The sequence below is a fragment of the Oncorhynchus tshawytscha genome, linkage group LG18, assembly GCF_018296145.1.
Source record: "Oncorhynchus tshawytscha isolate Ot180627B linkage group LG18, Otsh_v2.0, whole genome shotgun sequence".
In the NCBI taxonomy this organism is placed as follows: domain Eukaryota; kingdom Metazoa; phylum Chordata; class Actinopteri; order Salmoniformes; family Salmonidae; genus Oncorhynchus; species Oncorhynchus tshawytscha.
The window spans coordinates 32,847,165-32,869,394 of record NC_056446.1 but is presented as its reverse complement, the minus strand read 5'-3'; the positions used below and the strand labels follow the sequence as shown (position 1 = coordinate 32,869,394).

Here is a 22,230-nt window from a genome sequence, read left to right as displayed (position 1 = left end):
ATGGCCAATGTATGACAGAGGCCTTGATATGGCCAATGTATGACAGAGGCCTTGATATGCCCAATGTATGACAGTGGCCTTGATATGCCCAATGTATGACAGACGCCTTGATATGCCCAATGTGTGACAGAGGCCTTGATATGCCCAATGTATGACAGAGGCCTTGATATGCCCAATGTATGACAGAGGCCTTGATATGCCCAATGTATGACAGAGGCCTTGATATGCCCAATGTATGACAGAGGCCTTGATATGGCCAATGTATGACAGAGGCCTTGATATGGCCAATGTATGACAGAGGCCTTGATATGCCCAATGTGTGACATACAGTATGTCGAAACATACATGATCCAAGCAGGTTTTTTGTATGCTTTGTTATCGTTATATTAGGCACTGATAAAATACAATATGCCCAACTAAGCTGAAAGATAGGTGTTGTGGTTCATTAACTTCAGTCTGCGTAAAGTATCATTGTAATCTCAATAATGCGTATTCTCAATGATGTGCGTCTTGTCTGAGAAACTTTAACATACTGTATTTATAAACATACTGTTATACACCTGTATGTTATGACTTCTGTCTGCTGATCATAGACTTATACATGTCATCTTAAACTCTGAAAATGTATTGCAATTCAGTATAGACACTTGGCTTGATCAGTTGGTTTGATGTATTATCAAAATGAACTTAGAAATTTTAGATGACTTTATAGCAGTCCTATTCAATTAGTTTTTCAATTCAGTAAATCAAAATGTAAGTAACATAACATAGATGTGTACATAGAGAAACATATGACAAGGTAACCTTTACAGGACTCCAGGAGGAAAGCATGGTGTATGGATAATAAATGGATAATTGGGAAACAAAACCAAAGTAACTGAACTAGGGAACACAGGTAGCTTCCTGTCTTTGATATTACCTACATCTTGCCTGTAAACAATCCTTAGACAAGACTAAAAAAGACACCTGACGATGTGGGTCCTGATTACCTTGATGAGCTTAAAGTCTTATGTGTCTGTGTGTGTGCATGTGTGTGTGCGCGCAAAATTCACTTAATTTGACCATCTGTGCATGCTAAAGGAGAGAGAAGAAGAGTCCTCCAATCCTACGTGATCCTTTCAGCTACTCAGTCTCTCTGGCTCTGTTACTTGGGTAGGACCTCGTAGCTTCCAGAAGCCTCATCTACGAACCCCATAAGAAATTTGGTTTGATCCTTCTATTCAAGAACACAGTAAAGAAGATTGATTTAGAGGCTGAATTTTTGCCGAGTTTTCGTAAGGTATGCACCCTGCTGAACACCCAAGTTTTCAACGGTAATCAGACAGAAGCACCGATGGATGAGCAGGTCTATCCACACTTACTAGGCTAAATATTTGGCTTTGTATCTCTTTATTGAAATCACATCACAAACTGACATTTTTAATCTAAAGTCTTTTTCAACGTCTGGACATAAAAAATGGGTTGTTCCCCATCCAAAGGTCATCTCTTCCCAGGGATCCCAAATGGGGTACACAAGGCTCTGCTGCCAGTACCACCAGAGGTGGGTAACATCAACCCTATTGAGGGAGAAAACCAAGATATTGACAATACGGATATTGAAGAAGAAGTGGAGGAACTCCCACTATCAGCTGAAGAGGATAATCCTATGGCCGCCCTGGGAAAAGTGGCGGACATGGCCCCCAACACAGCCGTTGTGTCAAACCTAGGGGCCGTCTCTCAAATAGAGGTCAAAATGACATCACAGGTGAGAGACACACATAGTGAGGAGTTACCGGAAAAGCAGGCAAAAAAGGTCAAGAAGCGAAAGAAGAATAAGGGCGTGAAACGAGGCTGCCGAAAAGAAAAGGAGATAAACACCTCAATCATCCAGGGGAAGGTGGACCTTCCCATGCACATGGTGAGAGCTCACCAGGCCGCCTACGAATACCTGAACCCCAACATCTCCAAGTGTGAGACCCTGCTGGGGCTGCTGGACCAGGCCGCCCAGACCCAGCTCTCCCTGCAGCCCATGATGACAGCCATTGTGATGCGCTTCGAGGAGGTCAACCAGGCCCTGGAGGAGATGGCTGAGGAAGGGGAGCTGATGCTGAAGGAGCATGGCAACCACATGGCCTGGCCCTCTGAGATAAGGGACCCAGCTCCCACTCCCTCCAAGCCCATTGCTGACCCATCAGAAACCCCCCCAGACCTGCTGCAGCTGCTGCTCCAGCATTCTACTGAAAAGATGAAGCTGGTGGGGAGCTCGATCCAAGGCCTGGGAGACACCACTCTGGAAGATGCGGCAGACTTCTTTGCCTCGCTATCTAGACTACTGGGAGAGAGGCTGCAGGCCAAGCGGGCAGTAGAGGAGCGTCTGACCCAGGTGCTGGCGCGCGTGGAGGCAGCTGCCAAGTGCAACCTCGATGACTTGTCCCTGCACAGCGAGGACAGTGGAATCGGGGGAGAGAACGAGTCACTGATGGGATCAGAGCGCCACCGCCGTCAATGGGGGAGTTCTGGGTCCGGTGGCAGTGCACGCCCCACACCCCCAAGCCATTCACCTGACCAGGTATGCCTTAACGAAGGTGAGGAGGGGGAAGAAAACGAGGAAGAGGATGATGATGATGAAGATGGGGAGGATGAAGAGGAAGAGAGGTCAGGGAGGGTGCGGTCCAACTCATCCCCGCCAGACCCCATACAGAACACCAAGCACAGCAAAGGGCAGCCACCCAAACGACCCCAGACAGCTGCCCCCTTGGGCAGGCCGGTGAGACCACCACGGTCACTGTCCATAGAATCTCTACATGTTCAGGAGCTGCAACAGAAAGAACTGGACCGACGGACGGGAAACAACTCTCTGAGAAGATACTCTTCAGGGGGGCAGAGGGTTGCTAGATATGGACTCAAAGGGTCCACAAAGGCAAACCAAGCACCAAATTCACTACCAGCGATAGCACCACAACCTCCTGGCCGCAACTCCGTCAAAAGACTCATAAACACATTCAGTGGTGGGGTGGACGGCAGACCAGGCCAAAGTCTCCCTAGTGCACACCTTAGGGGGTCTAGGAGCAGTGGAACTCCCCTCTTACCCGACATTGTCAGTGGTAACAACAGTAAGAACATCTGGGCAGCAGAAGGTGGGGAGGGCCTGGATGATGACAACCTGCCCCCTCCTCCCCCTGAGGTCCTGATGGACAATTCCTATGAGAGCAATGAGGAAAACCCGGATGATGAGGAAGGGGAAGAGGAGGACACCGACAGTAGGGGCCACCCTGTGCCACGCCAAAGGAGCACCGCCGCTCAGCGCCTGAGGGCCTCGTTGCAGAACATGACGGTGCTGCCCAACCGTGGAAGTGTCGGACCAATCAGACAGGATCCTGAGACGAGGGGTGGACAGCAGCCAGCATCTGAAGGCGACCAAGAGAGTGAGCAGGCCGCCTCTCTCTACCATAAGGCCCGCAAGATCATCCACCTGCGCAACGCAGCTGAATCCGCTGCAAACAGATCTGACCAGGGGGTTCGAGGACCCCTTAGAGCTGGTGTGAGCCTCAGGCAAGGAAGCAGCAACCCCTATGAGGGAGAGTATTACCCCACCAGCATGCCACCAACCGTCCCACCAGTCTCCAGAGTTCGCCTACCACCCTCTTGTCCCTCTACACACCACAGACTACCAAGCCCCCCTGCTTTCGCACAGCCTAATCCACCCTCACGTCCATCGTCTCCCCGGGTCTTGAGATGGAGCAGGGAGGACAGTGCTGAAGACATGTCACCCTCAGTGTCCTTCAACGATGCCCGATCTGTGTTCTGTCAAAATAGCCAATCCAACTCCCAGAGCTGGACCCCCCACTATAGCTCTACGCTCCCCAGGCCCTATGGTGAGCCCTCCCGGGGAAGGCTGTCCACACACGGGTCCCAGACTGTCAGTCGGCGCAGCCAGTCTGACCAGAGACCCAGCCTGACAACACAACAACAGGATTTGTCCAACCCAGGCACACCACGGGGCCGGACACGAGGAAGTGAGCCAAATATGTCCAAAAGCAGTGAGAGGTGAGTGTTTCCCTTTACTCCCTTTGTCTAGCTACCAGTTTAGTGGGTATTAGACCAAAGGCTTCCAAATTCATATAAATGCAGAATTATGATCATATGTTAGAAAGTAGCCAAACAGAAAATGGCAGAGAATAGTGAATAGAAAAAGAAACAGATACATGAGTTAACCTACAAAAGTAGAAATTCAACTTGATAATATCTCAATGAACTACAGTATCTATGATCAAATCAAACTTTATTTATATAGCACATTTCTTAAAAGGTGAGAGATAAAAACACAAGACGGTTTCTAAATTAGGAGACAAATACTATAACAACAACTGTGAAACTATGAGCTTGTTTGTTTTGCATGGCTTCTTCCAAAGGTCAATACTTTTGACTCCAAGTAGATGGTATCTGATTCCATCAGCTGTCACTCAGTGGGTGGGTGTATGTACTGTAGCAAGGCTCAAGCCATGCCCACCAGTAGTCTGTGACGCTAACAGACCTAGCTATCACCCATAGACAGTGATAGAGGCATCTAGCGGCCAAAAGGCCATATTAGCATGGCCAGCGCCTTTGAGGGCTTCCACCATTTTAATGTAGTCAACTGGGTGGGACTTCCAACTTCATTGGCTGATCCATCATGGTGACCCTGTTGGAGTCATGTCCAACTGGGTCATCAGGAGAGATCAGCTTATCGTGAAGAAGAAAATGTACTATTTCAAAATGGAGATAGCCTCAATGGCACTGCCCATGCTGTCATCTCAAACTGTTAAAATAATAAACAACTTGCCAAAAGAGCATATTTAAACATTTAAACAAATGTTTATTCTACATTTCTCTACTACAAATAATCACAACAACCTAGCTAGAAGTGTTTACTTGATACAAGAGCCATTCCGTAACATTAAACATATGTACACTTTAGTAGCCCTAACCATTTTGATAAACAGATGTGACCTGAGATTTAACTTAGAGGCAAAACAAAATAAGTAGAACAACAAATACGTGACACAGCTTACACATATGGCAGCCTGCGCAATTTTCACGATTCTTTCAAGTCCTACAGACGCCTGAGGATTCTTCATAGGTGTGGTAACTGGTGTATTCAATGGCAACTAGAGCGAAACAAGTTCAGTGGCATTTTGATGGATCAGTTTTCCAGGTAGTGGGTGTGATCATCTGATTATTTCAGATACATCAACTTTGTCTATGTGGGTAAATAATCATCATGTCACAGTAAATTCCAAAGTCTGCAAAACAAACGTGTGCTTAACAAGTTATTTAATGGTCAAGCATTGAGGAACACAATCGTCAAAGCAGAGTGCTGATTATCGAGATTGGATGTTAAACATAGCAGTTGAGAGCGTTGAGCCAGATGATAAAAAAATGTTTTAAAATCAAATTTAGTCGATGTGCCCTTGAGCAAGGCACTAAACCCTAATTGTCCATTTAAGTCGCTATGGATAAGAGCGTCTGATAATTGACTTAGATGTAAAAAAATATATATTTAGTCAGCCACCAATTGTGCAAGTTCTCCCACTTAAAAAAGATGAGAGAGGCCTGTAATTTTCATCATAGGTACACTTCAACTATGACAGACAAAATGAGGGAAAAAAAAACAGAAAATCACATTGTAGGATTTTTAAATGAATTTATTTGCAAATAAATTCATTAAAAATCCTACAATGTGATTTTCTTCTCATTTTGTCTGTCATAGTTGAAGTGTACCTATGATGAAAATTACAGGCCTCTCTCATCTTTTTTTAAGTGGGAGAACTTGCACAATTGGTGGCTGACTAAATACTTTTTGCCCCACTGTATATTAACACAGTAGGCCAGAGAGTAACACAGGAATGTGGACACTTCTTACTGTAAAAAACTGAAGTGACACTTCTCAGCATATGATGAGGTGCTATAAATTTAGCCTAATGTTACAGCAGACGATCAATGTCAACAATGTATTTTATTGGTACATTTACCCTTCTTGAGTGTGAGTAATTAAACATGGGGGTCTGAGGACTGCAAATTGCAAGAATTTTAAATTCTTTATTTGAACCCAATACCTTGTTATCAGTGTTTCCATCACCATCACTCACTTACCCTATGTACTGCCTCCAGATTTACACTGAGACAAACCACCTATTTGGCCTAATCCTGGGTAGATTAGCTCTCCTTCCTCACTGCATCTCTCAGCTACATGGTGCGCTACCCCATAATCCACAAAGACATCCACAACTAAAGCCTCTCCTTTTCCTGTTGTTTTATAGGATGGTCAATGGTCTTGTGATGGAAGGGGACAACCAATCAGATCCAAGTGCTGTTGATACTGATTTGGATCCTGAGCAGTAGTGCATGGCAGTCTGCCAGGGCAGAATCTACCGAGCGAATTAGAGGGTGAGGACTGAGCATAGAAAGGGATTATGGATTAGGAGGACTCTTAAGGCTAAGACTTCCCTTCTAATGAGAAGAGAAGGGGCTTATTCTAAGAAAGTGTGTTAGGTAATTGACCATGCTTCTCCCTCAGATTGCTTGACTGCAATGGAGAAAAGGTTGAAATACATTGTACATGTTTTGGTCTATCTATTACGTCTGATATGATGTTTTGTAATACAGTAATTACTGAAAACAAACATCTATTTATTATATGTAAAATCAATGTGATATACTGTATTGAGGCCTCCCGGGTGGCGCAGAGACTCTGGGTTCGCGCCCAGGCTCTGTCGCAACCGGCCGCGACCGGGAGGTCCGTGGGGCGACGCACAATTGGCCTAGCGTCGTCCGGGTTAGGGAGGGTTTGGCCGGTAGGGATATCCTTGTCTCATAGCGCACCAGCGACTCCTGTGGCGGGCCGGGCGCAGTGCACGCTAACCAAGGTCGCTAGGTGCACGCCTCCGACACATTGGTGCGGCTGGCTTCCGGGTTGGATGCGCGCTGTGTTAAGGAGCAGTGCGACATGGTTGGGTTGTGTATCGGAGGACGCATGACTTTCGACCTTCGTCTCTCCTGAGCCCATACGGGAGTTGTAGCGATGAGACAAGATAGTAGCTACTTTAAACAATTGGATACCACGAAATTGGGGAGAAAAAGGGGTCAAAATTCAACAACAACAAAAAAATATATATATATATACTGTATTGACAATGACTAATTATATATTGGTGAATAGGTCAAATGATTTGTTTCTTGTCCATGTCATACTGTTTTTGAATTAGCATTTTGTGTTTGAACTGTTGGTATTTTTGTTATACAGTAACTACAGTGTTTGTTTACAAATGTTGTTTTATTATTATTTCGTAGTTTCACCTTTGTATTTTGTTTATTTCCGTTTTTTCTACCTGTTCCCAATAAAAAATATATATATATATATATACTGCCAACAGAGAGGTGTAACTTGAACACATTACGTCACCCAGCTACAAATAGCTCCCCAAATCGTCTCACAATACAGTTCTCTGTGAGCATTAAAAATAATTATAGGTTATATTCTGTGTTATTACGTTAGGCCCATTTTCTTTGGGGGACAAACGAGCATGTATTACAAGGGAAATAGTCAACTGCTCATTTGAAAAAAACATTTGCATCGTTACTGATTCCCACACCCTTGCTGTGCATAAAGGATAAACTCATCAGTTGAGTCAGCTATGAGATAATAAACCTGTTGTCCCACTGGTCCATTTTTTATAGAACTGCACCCAGAAACGTGAAATACTGTAGCAAATTGCAGATTGTAGCAGATTGTATTTTCATAAAAAGTCAAGCTAGTCTGCACCAGAACATGAATTTGTCTGACTGTCTACAGTAATGATTTACAGAGAGAATGCAAGAGAGAGAGTATGTGAGAGAAAGAGAAGTAAAATTGTTAGACATCAGGAATCTCAGTCACATTGACAGTACATACAGTGCAATCGGGAAGTATTCAGACCCCTTGACTTTTTTCACATTTTGTTACGTTACAGCCTTATTCTAAATTGGATTAAATAACCCCCTCCCCTCATTAATCTACATACAAGACCCCATAATGGCAATGTTAGGAATGTTTGCAAATTTAAATAAGAAAATGGAAATATCACATTTACATAAGTATTCAGACCTTTTACTCAGTACTTTGTTGAAGCACCTTAGGCAGCAATTACAGACTTGAGTCTTCTTGGGTGTGACACTACAAGCTTGGCACACCTGTATTTGGGGAGTTTCTCCCATTCTTCTATGCAGATCCTCTCAAGCTCTGTCAGGTTGGATGGGGAGCGTCGCTGGACAACTATTTTCCAGGTCTCTCCTGAGATGTTCGATCGGGTTCAAGTCCGGACTCTGACTGGGCCACTCAAGGACATTCAGAGACTTGTCCCGAAGCCAATTATGCATTGTCTTGGCTGTGTGCTTAGGGTCGTTGTCCTGTTGGAAGGTGAACCTTTGCCCCAGTGTGAGGTCCTGAGCGCTCTGGAGCAGGTTTTCACAAAGGATCTCTGTACTTTGCTCTGTTCATCTTTCCCTCGATCTTGACTAGTCTCCCATTCCTTGTCACTAAAAAACATCCGCACAGCATGATGCTACCACCACCATGCTTCACCGTAGGGATGGTGCCAGGTTTCCTCCAGACATGAGGCTTGGCATTCAGGCCAAAGAGTTCAATCTTGGTTTCATCAGACCAGAGAATCTTGTTTCTCATGGTCTGCGAGTACTTTAGGGGCCTTTTGGCAAACTCCAAGCAGGCTGTCATGTGCCTTTTACTGAGAAGTGGCTTCCATCTGGCCACCATACCATAGACGCCTGATTGGTGGAGTGCTGCAGATGGGTGTCCTTCTGGAAGGTTCCCCATCTCCACAGAGAAACTCTGGAGCTCTGTCAGAGTGACCATCAGGTTATTGGCTAAGGTTCCCTGAGTAAGGCCCTTCTCCCCTGATTGCTCAGTTTGGCCAGGCGGCCAGCTCTAGGAAGAGTCTTGGTGGTTCCAAACTTCTTCCATTTAAGAATGATGGAAGCCAATGTGTCCTTGGGGACCTTCAATGCTGCAGACATTTTTCAGTACCCTTCCTCAGATCTGTGCCCCAACACAATCCTGTCTCGGAGCTCTATGGACACATTTCCGTCGACCTCATGGCTTGGTTTTTGCTCTGACATGCACTGTCAACTGTGGGACCTTATACAGACAGGTGTGTGCCTTCCATTCATGTCCAGTCAATTGAATTTACCACAGGTGGACTCCAATCAAGTTGTTGAAACATCTCAAGGATGATCAATGGAACAGGATACACCTGAGCTCAATTTCGAGTCTCATAGCAAAGGGGCTGAATACTTATTTAAATAAGGTATTTCTGTTTTACATTTTTATATATTTGCACAATTCCTAAATACCCTATAATAAAGCGAAAACAGGGTGTTTGTGGATTGATGAGGAAAACATTTTTATTTAATCAATTTTAGAATAAGGCTGTAACGTAACAAAATGTGGAAAACGTCAAGGGGTCTGAATACTTTCCGAATGCACTTTATAAAGTATGAAACCGATTAGACTTTCTTCCAGTTGTAGCCTCCACTGCAATGCACACTTACTTGACACACATTCGTTTTACACAACTCTGGTGCTTGCGTTTCAACAATTTTGTGAACCCCTCCTACCTGCCAACTTTAGGGAGTGTCATGCTTCGCTGTGAACTGTCTCAACTTGCCAGTCGGCTTTAGGAGCGCCTTTCCCAAGCTACTCAAACAGCCTGTGAATTTCCCTGCTGTCAATTGGGTCTTTCTACACAAAATGACAGACAAAGGACTCACAGATGAGGCTGCATCCGCAGCGTGCAAAGAAGGGGAACCTATTACCCAGGTGAGTGTCACACGGATGGAGCGCAAATTAAATAGAATATGTAAGCTAGCATTAATGTATCACTTATTCACAGAAGGCCTGTTTTACTTGCTTGACAGTCTGTCTCAGCAAACCTGTTGTTGAGCAGGCTATGTTAGTTGTAGGCTACATAGCCAAGCCCTGTGCTCCTTTAGCAAATAAAGTGTTTACTAGTAGCTCCAGACATTAGAATGCCATTATTTATACAGAGAAATGTGTTGCCTCTAGTTTGAGTTTTAACTTATCTTCTAGAGTTGTAAACTGAGAACATAGCTGAGGAGGCCAGGGTCAAAACACATTTTGCAATTGACCTCTCTTTCTCTCTAATTCAATTTAAATTCTATTTCAATTTAAGGGCATGGGAAATGTATGTTTGCATTGCCAAAGCAAGTGAAATAGATAATAAACAAAAGCGAAATAAACAATAAATTAACAGTAAACATTACTTACAAAAGTTCCAAAAGAATAAACACATTTCAAATGTCATATTATGTACTGTATATATAATGTTGTAATGATGTGCAAATAGTTCAAGTACGAAATATAAAATAAATAAACATAAATATAGGTTGTATTTACAATGGTGTTTGTTCTTCACTGGTTGCCCCTTTTTTGTGGCAACAGGTCACACATCTTGCTGCTGTGATGGCACACTGTGGTATTTCACCCAATAGATAAGGGAGTTTATCAATAATGGATTTGTTTTCGAATCCTTTGTAGGTCTGTGTAATCTGAGGGAAATATGTGTCTCTAATATACATTTGGCAGGAGTTTAGGAAGTGCAGCTCAGTTTCCACCTCATTTTGTGGGCAGTGTGCACATATCCTGTCTCCTCTTGAGAGTCAGGTCTGCCTATGGTGGCCTTTCTCAATAGCAAGGCTATGCTCACTGAGTCTGTACATAGTCAAAGATTTCCTTAATTGTGGGTCAGTCACAGTGGTCAGGTATTCTGCCACTGTGTACTCTCTGTTAAGGGCCAAATAGCATTCTAGTTTGCTCTGCTTTTTTGTTAATTCTTTCCAATGTGTCAAGGAACTATCTTTTTGTTTTCTCATGATTTGGTTGGGTCTAATTGTGTTGCGCTCCCCACCTCCCCCCTCTCTCTCTACCCCCTCTCTCGCTCACTGTCTCTCTGTCTCTCCCCATCACTCTCTCTGTCTCTCTCTCCCCTGTCCCCCGTTTCTCTCTCTCCCCCTGTCTCTCCCTGTCACACGCACACACTCTCTCTCTCCCCCTCTCCCCACCCCTCTCTCTCCACCTGTCCCCCCATTTCTCTCTCTCCCCTCTGTCTCTCATTCACTGTCTCTCTCTATCTCCCCATCACTCTCTCTGTCTCCCCATCACTCTCTCTGTCTCCCCATCACTCTCTCTGTCTCCCCATCACTCTCTCTGTCTCCCCATCACTCTCTCTGTCTCCCCGTCACTCTCTCTGTCTCCCCATCACTCTCTCTGTCTCCCCATCACTCTCTCTGTCTCCCCATCACTCTCTCTGTCTCCCCGTCACTCTCTCTGTCTCCCCCGTCACTCTCTCTGTCTCCCCGTCACTCTCTCTGTCTCCCCATCACTCTCTCTGTCTCCCCATCACTCTCTCTGTCTCCCATTCACTGTCTCTCTCTGTCTCTCATTCACTGTCTCTCTCTGTCTCCCCATCACTCTCTCTGTCTCCCCATCACTCTCTCTGTCTCCCCATCACTCTCTCTGTCTCTCCCTACCTGTCTCCCCCTCTCTCTCTCTGTGTGTCTGTGTGTGTTTCCCCATCTCTCCCCAGGACTACATGATGCAGCAAACCATGCTGAGGGTAAAAGATCCTCTCAAGTCTTTAGACTTCTACACCCGCATCATGGGCATGACGTGAGTCCCATACTACTCTCTCACACACACACAATGGGGTTTCATGCCTAGTACCCTACCCCTCTAGAAGATGTCTCACTCTGTGAGTGGAACGAGGAAGGACCTAACTGAATTTGTCTCGAAAGTTTCATTTTCGTTGCAAAACCTTTTCCATTTGTAGTAAATGGTTTCTGTTGCTAAATGTTTTGCAAGAGAATCGGCATAATGAATACACCCCAATTGCGATTCCTATTTGCCTCAGGTTGCTGCAGAAGATAGACTTCCCATCAATGCTCTTCACACTCTACTTCCTGGGTTATGAGGAAAAGAAGGAGATCCCTACAGATGTAAAGGAGAGGACAGCATGGACTTTCTCTCGACGAGCCACCATCGAACTCACACAGTAGGCACCCCACTTAAAACCTCAGCACACACAAGCACATAGATTCCAGATCTGCTAGTCGAGCTATGAAGTGCCCTGTAAAAATGGAATGTAATAGAAAATGATCCGGTAACATCTAACCAGGGGTCTCCAACAGGTCGATGATATGATCCTGTAACATCTAACCAGGGGTCTCCAACAGGTCGATGAGATGATCCTGTAACATCTAACCAGGGGTCTCCAACAGGTCGATGAGATGATCCTGTAACATCTAACCAGGGGTCTCCAACAGGTCGATGAGATGATCCTGTAATATCTAACCCAGTGATCTCCAACAGGTCGATGAGATGATCCTGTAACATCTAACCAGGAGTCTCCAACAGGTCGATGAGATGATCCTGTAACATCTAACCAGGGGTCTCCAACAGGTCGATGAAATAATCCTGTAACATCTAACCCAGGGGTACCCAACAGGTCGATAGCAAGCTATAAGTAGTATGTGTGCTGTCAACGAGTAGCTCGCAAGTTGATACTGATAAATAATCAGTAGCCTACTATTACATGATTAAATCAAATAAATAATTGTTCTAATCAAACCACAGGTTCTAGGCCCATCTATAGGGAACAGTCGAAGGCAGATAGCTTAGCACCCCGTATTATCGGCATATATTACCTTCAACACTGTTATCTTGTGATCCAGCCATCAATGTTTTGTGATTATTCGTGTTGTAAAAATGTTACCCAACGGGTTATCAATTAGTAGTATTTCCACTGAAATGTCAAACATACTATCAGCTTTTTGACAAGTGGCTTATCAAAAAACACAAGTTCCGTATTATTGGCAATACGGTCCCCAGTCATTGGCCACCTTACTATTTGGTTCAATTACAAGATATATCCGTTAAAATTTTGTTCAAAAATGAGACACCAACCTCGTATCCAAAGTGTTTACTAGATAGTTGGCTAGCCTTCCTGTAAAAAAAAGAAAAAGACTTGCCTGTCAACTTTTCATTGCGTAGCCCGGTGCGCCCTCCTGTGGACTCTTTAAAAAATGGTTCTTCACCAACATATTCAGTGTTGTAACCAAATAATGTCTCATAATTTGTTTTACAGAGGAATCTTATGTTTTGAGAAAGTAGATAACAGTTTAATATTAAAATATAAATGAGTATGAATAATTTACATAAAATAAAACTTTCATTCCAGTCATTTGCATTGAAAAACAATTAAAACAATGTTGGAGTTTGTGTTGCAGAGATGCACTTGGAAAGTAAAGGAAGATGGGTTGAATAAATATATATTTTTGACATGTACATATAAATAATTTTATATGAAAACAAACAAAACAATTACATCTCGATCTCCATCCCTATCTTGTCACAAAAAAATGTCAATAGAATAGAAAATTATCCAACCAGAATGAAAATGTTTGTTTTGTTTTTTGGTAGATACAGTACTGCACCACAGACTTTTCATCCTCTGGTGCAAGCGATGTGGGTGGTCCACTGCGACAACCATGGGTCACCCTGCCGCTCAGCCTGTCCGCTCTAGTCTGCCGAGGTACACCATGCACCTTGGTAGATAAGAGAATAAAACTGTTACTAGCAGATGAAATTTGCATACACGTGGTAATCTCCTAAAAACAAAGGATGCCTAACCTTGGCAGCCTGGCGGATAGCCATCCCTGCCCTGCAGTCCTCCACTGCATGGACCATGTCCACCTCACCACTGCTTCCTCTTGACTTTCTCCATGCTGTGGTGGTAAATACTTGTAGCTAAATAACATGGCACACTATACACATTTTAGAAAGATAACTCAATCTCAATATGTATAAACATTTACATTTCAAAGTTAAGGCAATTGAAAGGTGATGAACGTTTTCACAATAACTGAAAGTGTACCCACGTTTTTTATTTGATGTTATCTGTAATGAAAATTGTCCCAGTTAGTTTAACATTGATGCATACATTATAACACTTGACTAAATACTGCCTCTATGTAACGTTAGCTGTTGTAAGATTAAACATAGGTGTCAAAAAAGTTAATGGTTCAAAGTTCAAAATAAATTTTTGCAGATGGCACAAAACGCACCAGAGGACTTGACAACTTTCCGTTGTTTACGTGATATGTATTATCTAAAGCTTAAATTCTCTTTCCTTTTTGCTTACTTTGCAGTTCTATCAACATTTGGCAACCAAGCTAGCAACAACGTTAGCAAATCCGTCAGCTATATTTCAGAGGTAAAAAATTGGATGTTAATAAATTACGTGTTGTCAGTCGCGAATTCGGATTTTACGATATACAGTCCCACAAAATGTATATACATATTAATTTTTTGAAAACTCTCAAAACCTAACTTGCATAAATTGCAATAAAAATCGGTGGTCAGTTAGCTAGAAGGGTGTCGTTCATTTAAATGTTGAGCTCGAGGTGATTTAGACCTCCAACCGCTACAGAGTGTCCGATGTTGGGGGGAAATTAGCTAACGCAAACACCCCATTCCGTACAAATGTGCGTAACCCCAACATTCAAACGAGGCTACAAAGAAAACTAATGGGACTGTAGCGACTGTGTTGACTTCAAAATCGGGGGTGTGAATTAGGTTTCTATTCAAGCATTGACCGACATGGTAATGGCTGTATAGTATTGGAGAAAAGTTTAAAAAACTGACCCTCCGTTACATCTTGACGTGTCATGTCGTAACGTACAGCACGCATAAAGCAACTATTTCTGTCTTACAATCTCTCCACCAGGTGTAGCACTTCTCTCATCGTTTAAAAACAAGAAATGGACAGTGACGGGGGTAAGGGGGGATACCTGGTCATTTTTTTCGTCATCATTGCATGCGATCATCATTCTCAAAGCCGCTGCTTACTTCTTAGATCACTTTAGCACCGTCCTAAAAACCCGATTCAAATTCGACACAAACCTTCAAATAGGTATGTAATGACACATTATATAAACTCGTTATAGTGTTTTATTTACATTTTATAGGCGATAAGGTGATACGTTGGACAGATCGAGTGAAAAAAAGCAATTTTCCCACAACATCTCTCCTTCTCACTACCAAGCATTAGTTTCGCTTCCCCACCCTTCATTTTTTTTAAAAAGACCCGACGGGGCTCATTGCCTGCTTGAATTATGCAGAAACAGGTAGCGTGGGGGTCATGGAATTGATTCTGTTGGAAAGGGAAGAAATTGTGCTTTACAATGGCATTGACATTACAGTTGATCTGAAAGTATTACGTTTTTGGGGTGCTAAAATAAGGCCAATTGTACGGACCAAGGCGATGTACAGAAGTGAGTGAGTTTACATTATAACAAATTAAAAAGTGTAGAAGTTTGCTTGTTTGAAACAGGATTAACGTTACTGTCAAATACATTACTTCTACCGGACATATAGTAGTGATGGGCATTCCGGCTCTTTCGGCTCAGCTCACCAAAAAGAGCCGTCTGTTTTGGTTCCCAGACTGCTCTTTAAAAAAAAAAGTTTTGTATTTTTTCAAGTCAAACAGTTTGCAATAGTTTGACTATGATTGGTGTTAAAACAAATCTAATTAAATTATTAAATGAAATCATACTCTAACTTAACCACAATGTACTTAAAAATGCATTGGTTTGTTATGAAAAATAATGCTATTAAACATTTGCATTTAAAGTATAACTTTTGAATATATAAACAAAGTGCATATAAATCTAACCATTCAAAACGAATACAATCTGAAGAGCATCATAGAATATTGCACCATATCAAAGAAAAATAAATACAATTTGCAAAACTGCAGCATCCCACAAATTGAAATAAATGTAAAAAAGAAGGATGATATTCCACATGTGCATTTAAAGTATAACTTTTTTAATGTATAAAACAAAGTGCATATAAATGCAACAATTCAAAACAAATACAATCTGAACAACATAATAATAGAATATTGCACAATATCAAAGAAAAATAAATAACAATGTGCAAAACTGCAGCATCCCACTTAAAACATTAAACTGGTCCCTCTTTTCTCTCTCTTCTTTATTGCCATGTTATAACCAGCAGCACACAGCAATGCTGACCATATTTTGCTTTTATGATAGATTTGCATACAGAAATGCAAGCTGCCACACTTTCAAGAGGCTGATGCGGTTTCTTCTCTCAGTAATTATTTGTCCTGTTTTCGAGAAGACCCTCTCAGAGGGAAGGATGTGACCACTATGCAGAGTTTCCCTGTCATGACTTTAGTAAGCCGTGGGTAGACAGAGGCCTTGTTCTTCCACCAGGGGCTCCTCCAAATAGGATCGGACCTCCATGATGGCGTCTGCTGAGGGGTTCCTTTGTGCTGCATCCCCAGTTGCTCTCTTGTCAAACAGCAGACGTTTGTGGCACTACTGCTGGTGCTTCTTCTCCATCTGATCCCTCTTCTTCCTGTTGCTCTGGTGCCTGAGCCAGCTGACTGCTGGGGCTGTCCCTCCCTGCTGCTGAGGTTATTCTTTGAAGAGCCTCATCAATCGCTCTGGCATCACTGAAGGCTAACTTCTTAAACCTGGGGTCAAGTGCAGTAGTTTCTGATAGCACGTGATTATATTCCATTCTGTGGAACTTTCTGTCCATTGATGAACATAGAGTGCCCATCAACTCTGTCACATGTCCTGTGGTTACATTAGCTTCACTCTGGCGACTGGCTGTGATTCGCTGCAGACCCTTACACAGGAGTATAATTTTTGAGGGATAGCTGAAAAAAGAGAACAGTAACTTATTAGTTCAGGTTCATGTTTTGTCTACTGATACTACATTCTCATCTACTACTCATATACATATATAATACTGGATTAAATAATGATGTAGTAATAACTGCTTACTGTACTGATCTCCACAGTGACCTGCTCAAAGGGTTCCAGGACTCTGCACACCTCCTCCACCACCTCCCTTTCCTCTTGGGTCAGAGCATCAACAGGTGCATTGACAATGGCCAGGGTAGAGATGATGGCGTCCTTAGACTCAAGAAACCGCTTCAACATATAAAATGTTGAATTCCACCTTGTAGTGCAGTCTTGTTTAGGCCTCAGCTCAGGCATCCCCATCTGGCGTTGTGTAGACTTTAGTTTTTCAACACCTACTGTGCTCAAGGGGAAGTATTCCACAGCTGCTTTCAATTTGTCTACAGTGGGCTTCATCACCTTCAGAGCATCTCTTACAATGAGGTTGATTGTGTGGGCAAGACATGGATGATGGGTCCGTTTTAACATTATCATGACTTTGGTTATGTTGGCTGCATTGTCGCTAACACAACAGATCACTTTTCCATCTACTTGCCATTCTCTGTCCATTCTCAACATTTCCTCTGCCAAGTTCTCTGAGGTGTGTCTGTCGCTGAACTCAAAGCAGTCCAGAAGACAGCTAGACATTGAGAAATCTTCAATGAAGTGACATGTAACTGACATGTAAGAAGTGGTTACCCTTGATGTCCAGGAGTCAGTGGTAAGGCAAACTGCAGTAGCTTTTTGGAGTCTTTCCCGCACTGAAGCCTGTGGGCTCTCGTACAGTTGTGGAATAAGTACTTTTGAAAGGGTTTTCCTGCTTGGAATTGTGTACATTGGATTTAGACTAATGCTATAATTTCTAAAAACCTCTGACCTCCACGATCGAAAATGTCTGGAAATCAGTGGCAATCATTTTACCCAATGCAATATCAATTTGGCCTTGTTTTGCTACAAACATAGACTTTGGCATAAACTGGTCCATAGAGGACTGCGTTGCTGTGGGTCACGGAGTAGACCTACTTGACTGAGTGGATACATCTCCACGTGTGGAGGTGCTGGCTCCACCACTATCACTAGCAGGCCCGCAGGTTTCTCGAAGCTCCGATGCAGCTAGCTTCACAGTTGGGTGCACAGTTCACATATACCGGTGTTGTCACACCCTGATCAGTTTCACCTGTCCTCGTTATTGTCTCCACCCCCTCCAGGTGTCGCTTATTTTCCCCAGTGTATTGATCCCTGTGTCTTTCTGTGCCATTTCATCTTGTATGTTAGTCAAGTCAACCAGCGTATTTGCTATTCTCTTTTTGATAGTCCTCCCGGTTCTGACCCCTGCCTTACTCTGGGCTACTTTCCCGCCTGCCTGATCATCCTGCCTGCCCTGACCTTGATTCTGCCTGCCCTTCGGTACCTTTTGGACTCTGAACTGGTTCTGACCCTTTTGCCTGTCCACGACCCTTCTCTTGCCTTCCCCTATTAGATTAATACATATTGTAAGACTCCAACCATCTGCCTCCTGTGTCTGCATCTGTGTCTTGATAGGTGTAGGTTGTGCGGCTTTATATGAGATTTTGTTTTGGCAAATTCTACACTGTGCTCCTACATTGTCTACGTTATTAAAATGAATCCAAATGCTACTATGCTTCCAACTCATTTTCCAGCTGTTGTTTTCACAGCTGCCCTTCCTCTCTCTCCTCGGCTGCTAAGTGTGTGACTGTGAGTGAGTTGGCACGGCCCTCCCTCACGCATCTTTGGTTCATTGGTTGACACTGCGTGTCTCATTGACAGGAACAACAGGTGAGGCTGTTAGTCTGAGCAGACAGTCAAAACAAATGTGTGTACGCTTCAGCATTTAGACCTATTTTATATGTATTTTTGTTCTTTGAATTAGTTCATTCTATTCATTTAAATCTTTTGATTATTCATATCTTAATTTTTATTTTATTTTTAGAAATAGATTCGGCTCTTCTGATATGTGAGCCGGCTCCCAACGTTCACCTTCAAGAGCCAGCTTGTTCGCGAACAACCCATCACTAACAGATAGCCATGACACGTGTTGAAGTAGGCCTACAACAGTGCTTTCAGAGACTTGACAGAGTTCACATAAAAAGGGCCAAAACACATGGAATACTGAACAACTGAAAACAAAAGACATTACTGCATTGGCAAAACTTGATCAAACTTATATAAATAAATAAAAACTGATATAGGGAAACAAACAAACCTTATTACACCATAGCCCAAAAATTTCTCAAGGCTGCATGTTTCATATAATGGTTGTGCTCACAAAGACTTGCACAGACTCTACACTGGACATTCAGGACAAAGCCAGAGAGGGAGAAGCAAAGCGAGAGGGTTTACTCCTCCCAAAAATTTGACAATGAAAGTAAGACCACAAAGTGAGGAATTTTTGTATGATGACCAATTTGGGAAACAAAAAATGTAATTGCTAATTTGCTACCTGAGGCTTATTTGATCAAATACAAGTTTCGTGATGGATAGAGGTTGTTACGAATGTACTGATATAAGTGGACACATGTGGCATTTCGGCAACAATACTACTTTATATCAGAGTTGTACATACAAATATTTGTAATGTTTTTATTTAACCAGGCAAGTCAGTTAAGAACAAATTTGTATATACAATGCTTGCCTACTGGGAACAGTGGGTTAACTGCCTTGTTCAGGGGCAGAACAACAGATTTTTTACCTTGTCAGCTCAGGGATTCGATCCAGAAACCTTTCAGTTACTGACCCAACGCTCTAACCACTAGACTACCTGCTGGAGTGAATGATGGCCCTGGCTAGAATGGTCCCACCCCATCTCGCCTCCTCCAGCCTGCTATCTATCTTTTTGTATTTCCATTGTTAGAGCGGTCACTCGACTATCTTATAATAGAACATTTTTGACAAAGCTCTCATCTGAGCAGGTTTAAGAAGGGGTGCTTCATGTGATTCATGTTTTTTTGTATTACATAAATTCTTCGAAATTCACAACAAAATGACATTAGCTGATGAAGATAATCTCATAAAACATAACGTATAAGGTCTCCACGGACCTTATTTTCTGCATTTATCCAAAAACCTTCCAAAATTCCATTAATTTTCCTCATAGGCTTTATCCAACGAACCATGGCGGAGTTGGTGTCTAGAAAAGACGCCATCAATATTTCTCTCTATACCTGTTTAATGTTCTTCACTAATTACTTTCTCTTCGGAAACATGGACCGAAACTATGGTTCCTACCCTGTCACAATACCATGATGGTGAAGATGATATACTGTATTTCTCACTTGACTTTTCTCACTTCTCTTTTCTCTGTTCTCTATAAGCAACTGGGGCTCTGAGTCAGATAAAAATTTATCTCTTCACAACGGAAACTCTGAACCGAGGGGTTTTGGTGAGAAAACGATATGATCTTTTTAATTCAACATTTGAATGTGGTACAGCCATTGTGTTTTTCAACCATGAGACAATTCCACATGATTTAAATTGTCCCACTCCACTTTCTCTATTATGCAGGGCACATCGGCATTGCTGTACCTGATGTTTATGCAGCCTGCAAAGTATTTGAAGAACAAGGAGTAACATTTGTTAAGAAACCAGATGATGGTATATTTTTTTCCCTCTTCTTTTCTCTCTCTCACATTATTTTGTGTTTATGTTTAGGATAACATTTGTGAAAAACATTTGTGTATAGAGTATATTACAGTATATTACAGTTGACTAGTCATCTTTATCAGGCTGTTTCATTTGTATTTTCTCAATTTGTAAATGTAACATTCTATTGTATTTTTCCACACAGGTAAAATGAAGGGAGTGGCCTTCATACAGGATCCTGATGGATACTGGATTGAGATTTTGAGCCCAAACAACATGTTCTCTTTAACATCATAGGGAGGCAAACTGGGCCAGCACAAACTGACTGGGTTCGGAAAAAGGTGATATAAAAATAAGAGGGAAACTGAATAAGGTAACAAAGGGGGTTATGTGAGGAAATTAAGAAGTGAAGATGGAGTTTTTGCTTACGATTGGGATCATATGCAGGTTCCCTCGGTACTATGGACACTCAAGACAAAAAATGGGATAGCCGTAATATAAAGAGACCACACTGTTGGAGCTAGGAACACAAGCATTTCGCAACACCCGCAATGACATTGGTAAAAATGTGTATGTGACCAATAACATTTGATTTGAGATGTTTGGATGGGACAAACTGACAATGAAGATGACCAGGGTAAATAACTGCTCCTAATGTGGTCTGACTGAGATTGATATTATCCCAGCCTGGTCAACATATTTGCAATAAACAGATGTGGATCATCCTCGTATTTTCAATTCCTCTGTCTTTCTATTCAAATTGTAAAGGTTTAGCCAACGATACCACTCAGCCTATTTATTTGGCTGAACATTAGAATTTGGAGCAGTAATCCCCTTGGATTTACACAAACAGATAACCAAAGTTGTCTCATCAGCACCATTTTCTCAGTAAAATATGAGTGACTGTGGAAAATAAGGCTGGCAGACAACCATAGCTGCTGAAAGAAGTAACCATAGCGTCAGTAGGTCATGTATATACACACATACATATACAGTGCCTTGCGAAAGTATTCGGCCCCCTTGAACTTTGCGACCTTTTGCCACATTTCAGGCTTCAAACAAAGATGTAAAACTGTATTTTTTTGTGAAGAATCAACAACAAATGGGACACAATCATGAAGTGGAATGACATTTATTGGATATTTCAAACTTTTTTAACAAATCAAAAACTGAAAAATTGGGCGTGCAAAATTATTCAGCCCCCTTAAGTTAATACTTTGTAGCGCCACCTTTTGCTGTGATTACAGCTGTAAGTCGCTTGGGGTATGTCTCTATCAGTTTTGCACATCGAGAGACTGAAATTTTTTCCCATTCCTCCTTGCAAAACAGCTCGAGCTCAGTGAGGTTGGATGGAGAGCATTTGTGAACAGCAGTTTTCAGTTCTTTCCACAGATTCTCGATTGGATTCAGGTCTGGACTTTGACTTGGCCATTCTAACACCTGGATATGTTTATTTTTGGACCATTCCATTGTAGATTTTGCTTTATGTTTTGGATCATTGTCTTGTTGGAAGACAAATCTCCATCCCAGTCTCAGATCTTTTGCAGACTCCATCAGGTTTTCTTGCAGAATGGTCCTGTATTTGGCTCCATCCATCTTCCCATCAATTTTAACCATCTTCCATGTCCCTGCTGAAGAAAAGCAGGCCCAAACCATGATGCTGCCACCACCATGTTTGACAGTGGGGATGGTGTGTTCAGGGTGATGAGCTGTGTTGCTTTTACGCCAAACATAACGTTTTGCATTGTTGCCAAAAAGTTCAATTTTGGTTTCATCTGACCAGAGCACCTTCTTCCACATGTTTGGTGTGTCTCCCAGGTGGCT

General features: G+C 42.6%; 2 protein-coding genes across 2 annotated transcripts; both read left to right on the top strand.

Moving 5' to 3' along the window:
- Positions 1–1,111: 1,111 nt before the first annotated feature.
- Positions 1,112–6,742, top strand: LOC112218118 (photoreceptor cilium actin regulator-like). The gene is made up of 2 exons (XM_024378714.1): positions 1,112–4,026; positions 6,279–6,742. Exons 1-2 carry the CDS (start codon positions 1,457–1,459, stop codon positions 6,358–6,360), a joined length of 2,652 nt encoding a protein of 883 aa, XP_024234482.1. The 5' UTR covers positions 1,112–1,456; the 3' UTR covers positions 6,361–6,742.
- Positions 6,743–9,663: 2,921 nt separating this feature from the next.
- Positions 9,664–21,137, top strand: LOC112217897 (lactoylglutathione lyase). Its single transcript, XM_024378505.1, has 6 exons — positions 9,664–9,829; positions 11,616–11,698; positions 11,940–12,080; positions 20,139–20,206; positions 20,329–20,418; positions 20,612–21,137. Exons 1-6 carry the CDS (start codon positions 9,761–9,763, stop codon positions 20,701–20,703), a joined length of 543 nt encoding a protein of 180 aa, XP_024234273.1. The 5' UTR covers positions 9,664–9,760; the 3' UTR covers positions 20,704–21,137.
- The last annotated feature ends 1,093 nt before the right edge of the window (positions 21,138–22,230 follow it).

Bases quoted from the DNA above. Each gene is read 5' to 3' on its own strand.
- LOC112218118 (XM_024378714.1), top strand. From the start codon at position 1,457: ATGGGTTGTTCCCCATCCAAAGGTCATCTCTTCCCAGGGATCCCAAAT. The intron at 4,027-6,278 runs GTGAGTGTTTCC...GTTGTTTTATAG, and splicing joins ATGTCCAAAAGCAGTGAGAG to GATGGTCAATGGTCTTGTGA.
- LOC112217897 (XM_024378505.1), top strand. From the start codon at position 9,761: ATGACAGACAAAGGACTCACAGATGAGGCTGCATCCGCAGCGTGCAAA. The intron at 12,081-20,138 runs GTAGGCACCCCA...GTTCTCTATAAG, and splicing joins GCCACCATCGAACTCACACA to CAACTGGGGCTCTGAGTCAG. The intron at 20,419-20,611 runs GTATATTTTTTT...TTTTCCACACAG, and splicing joins TGTTAAGAAACCAGATGATG to GTAAAATGAAGGGAGTGGCC.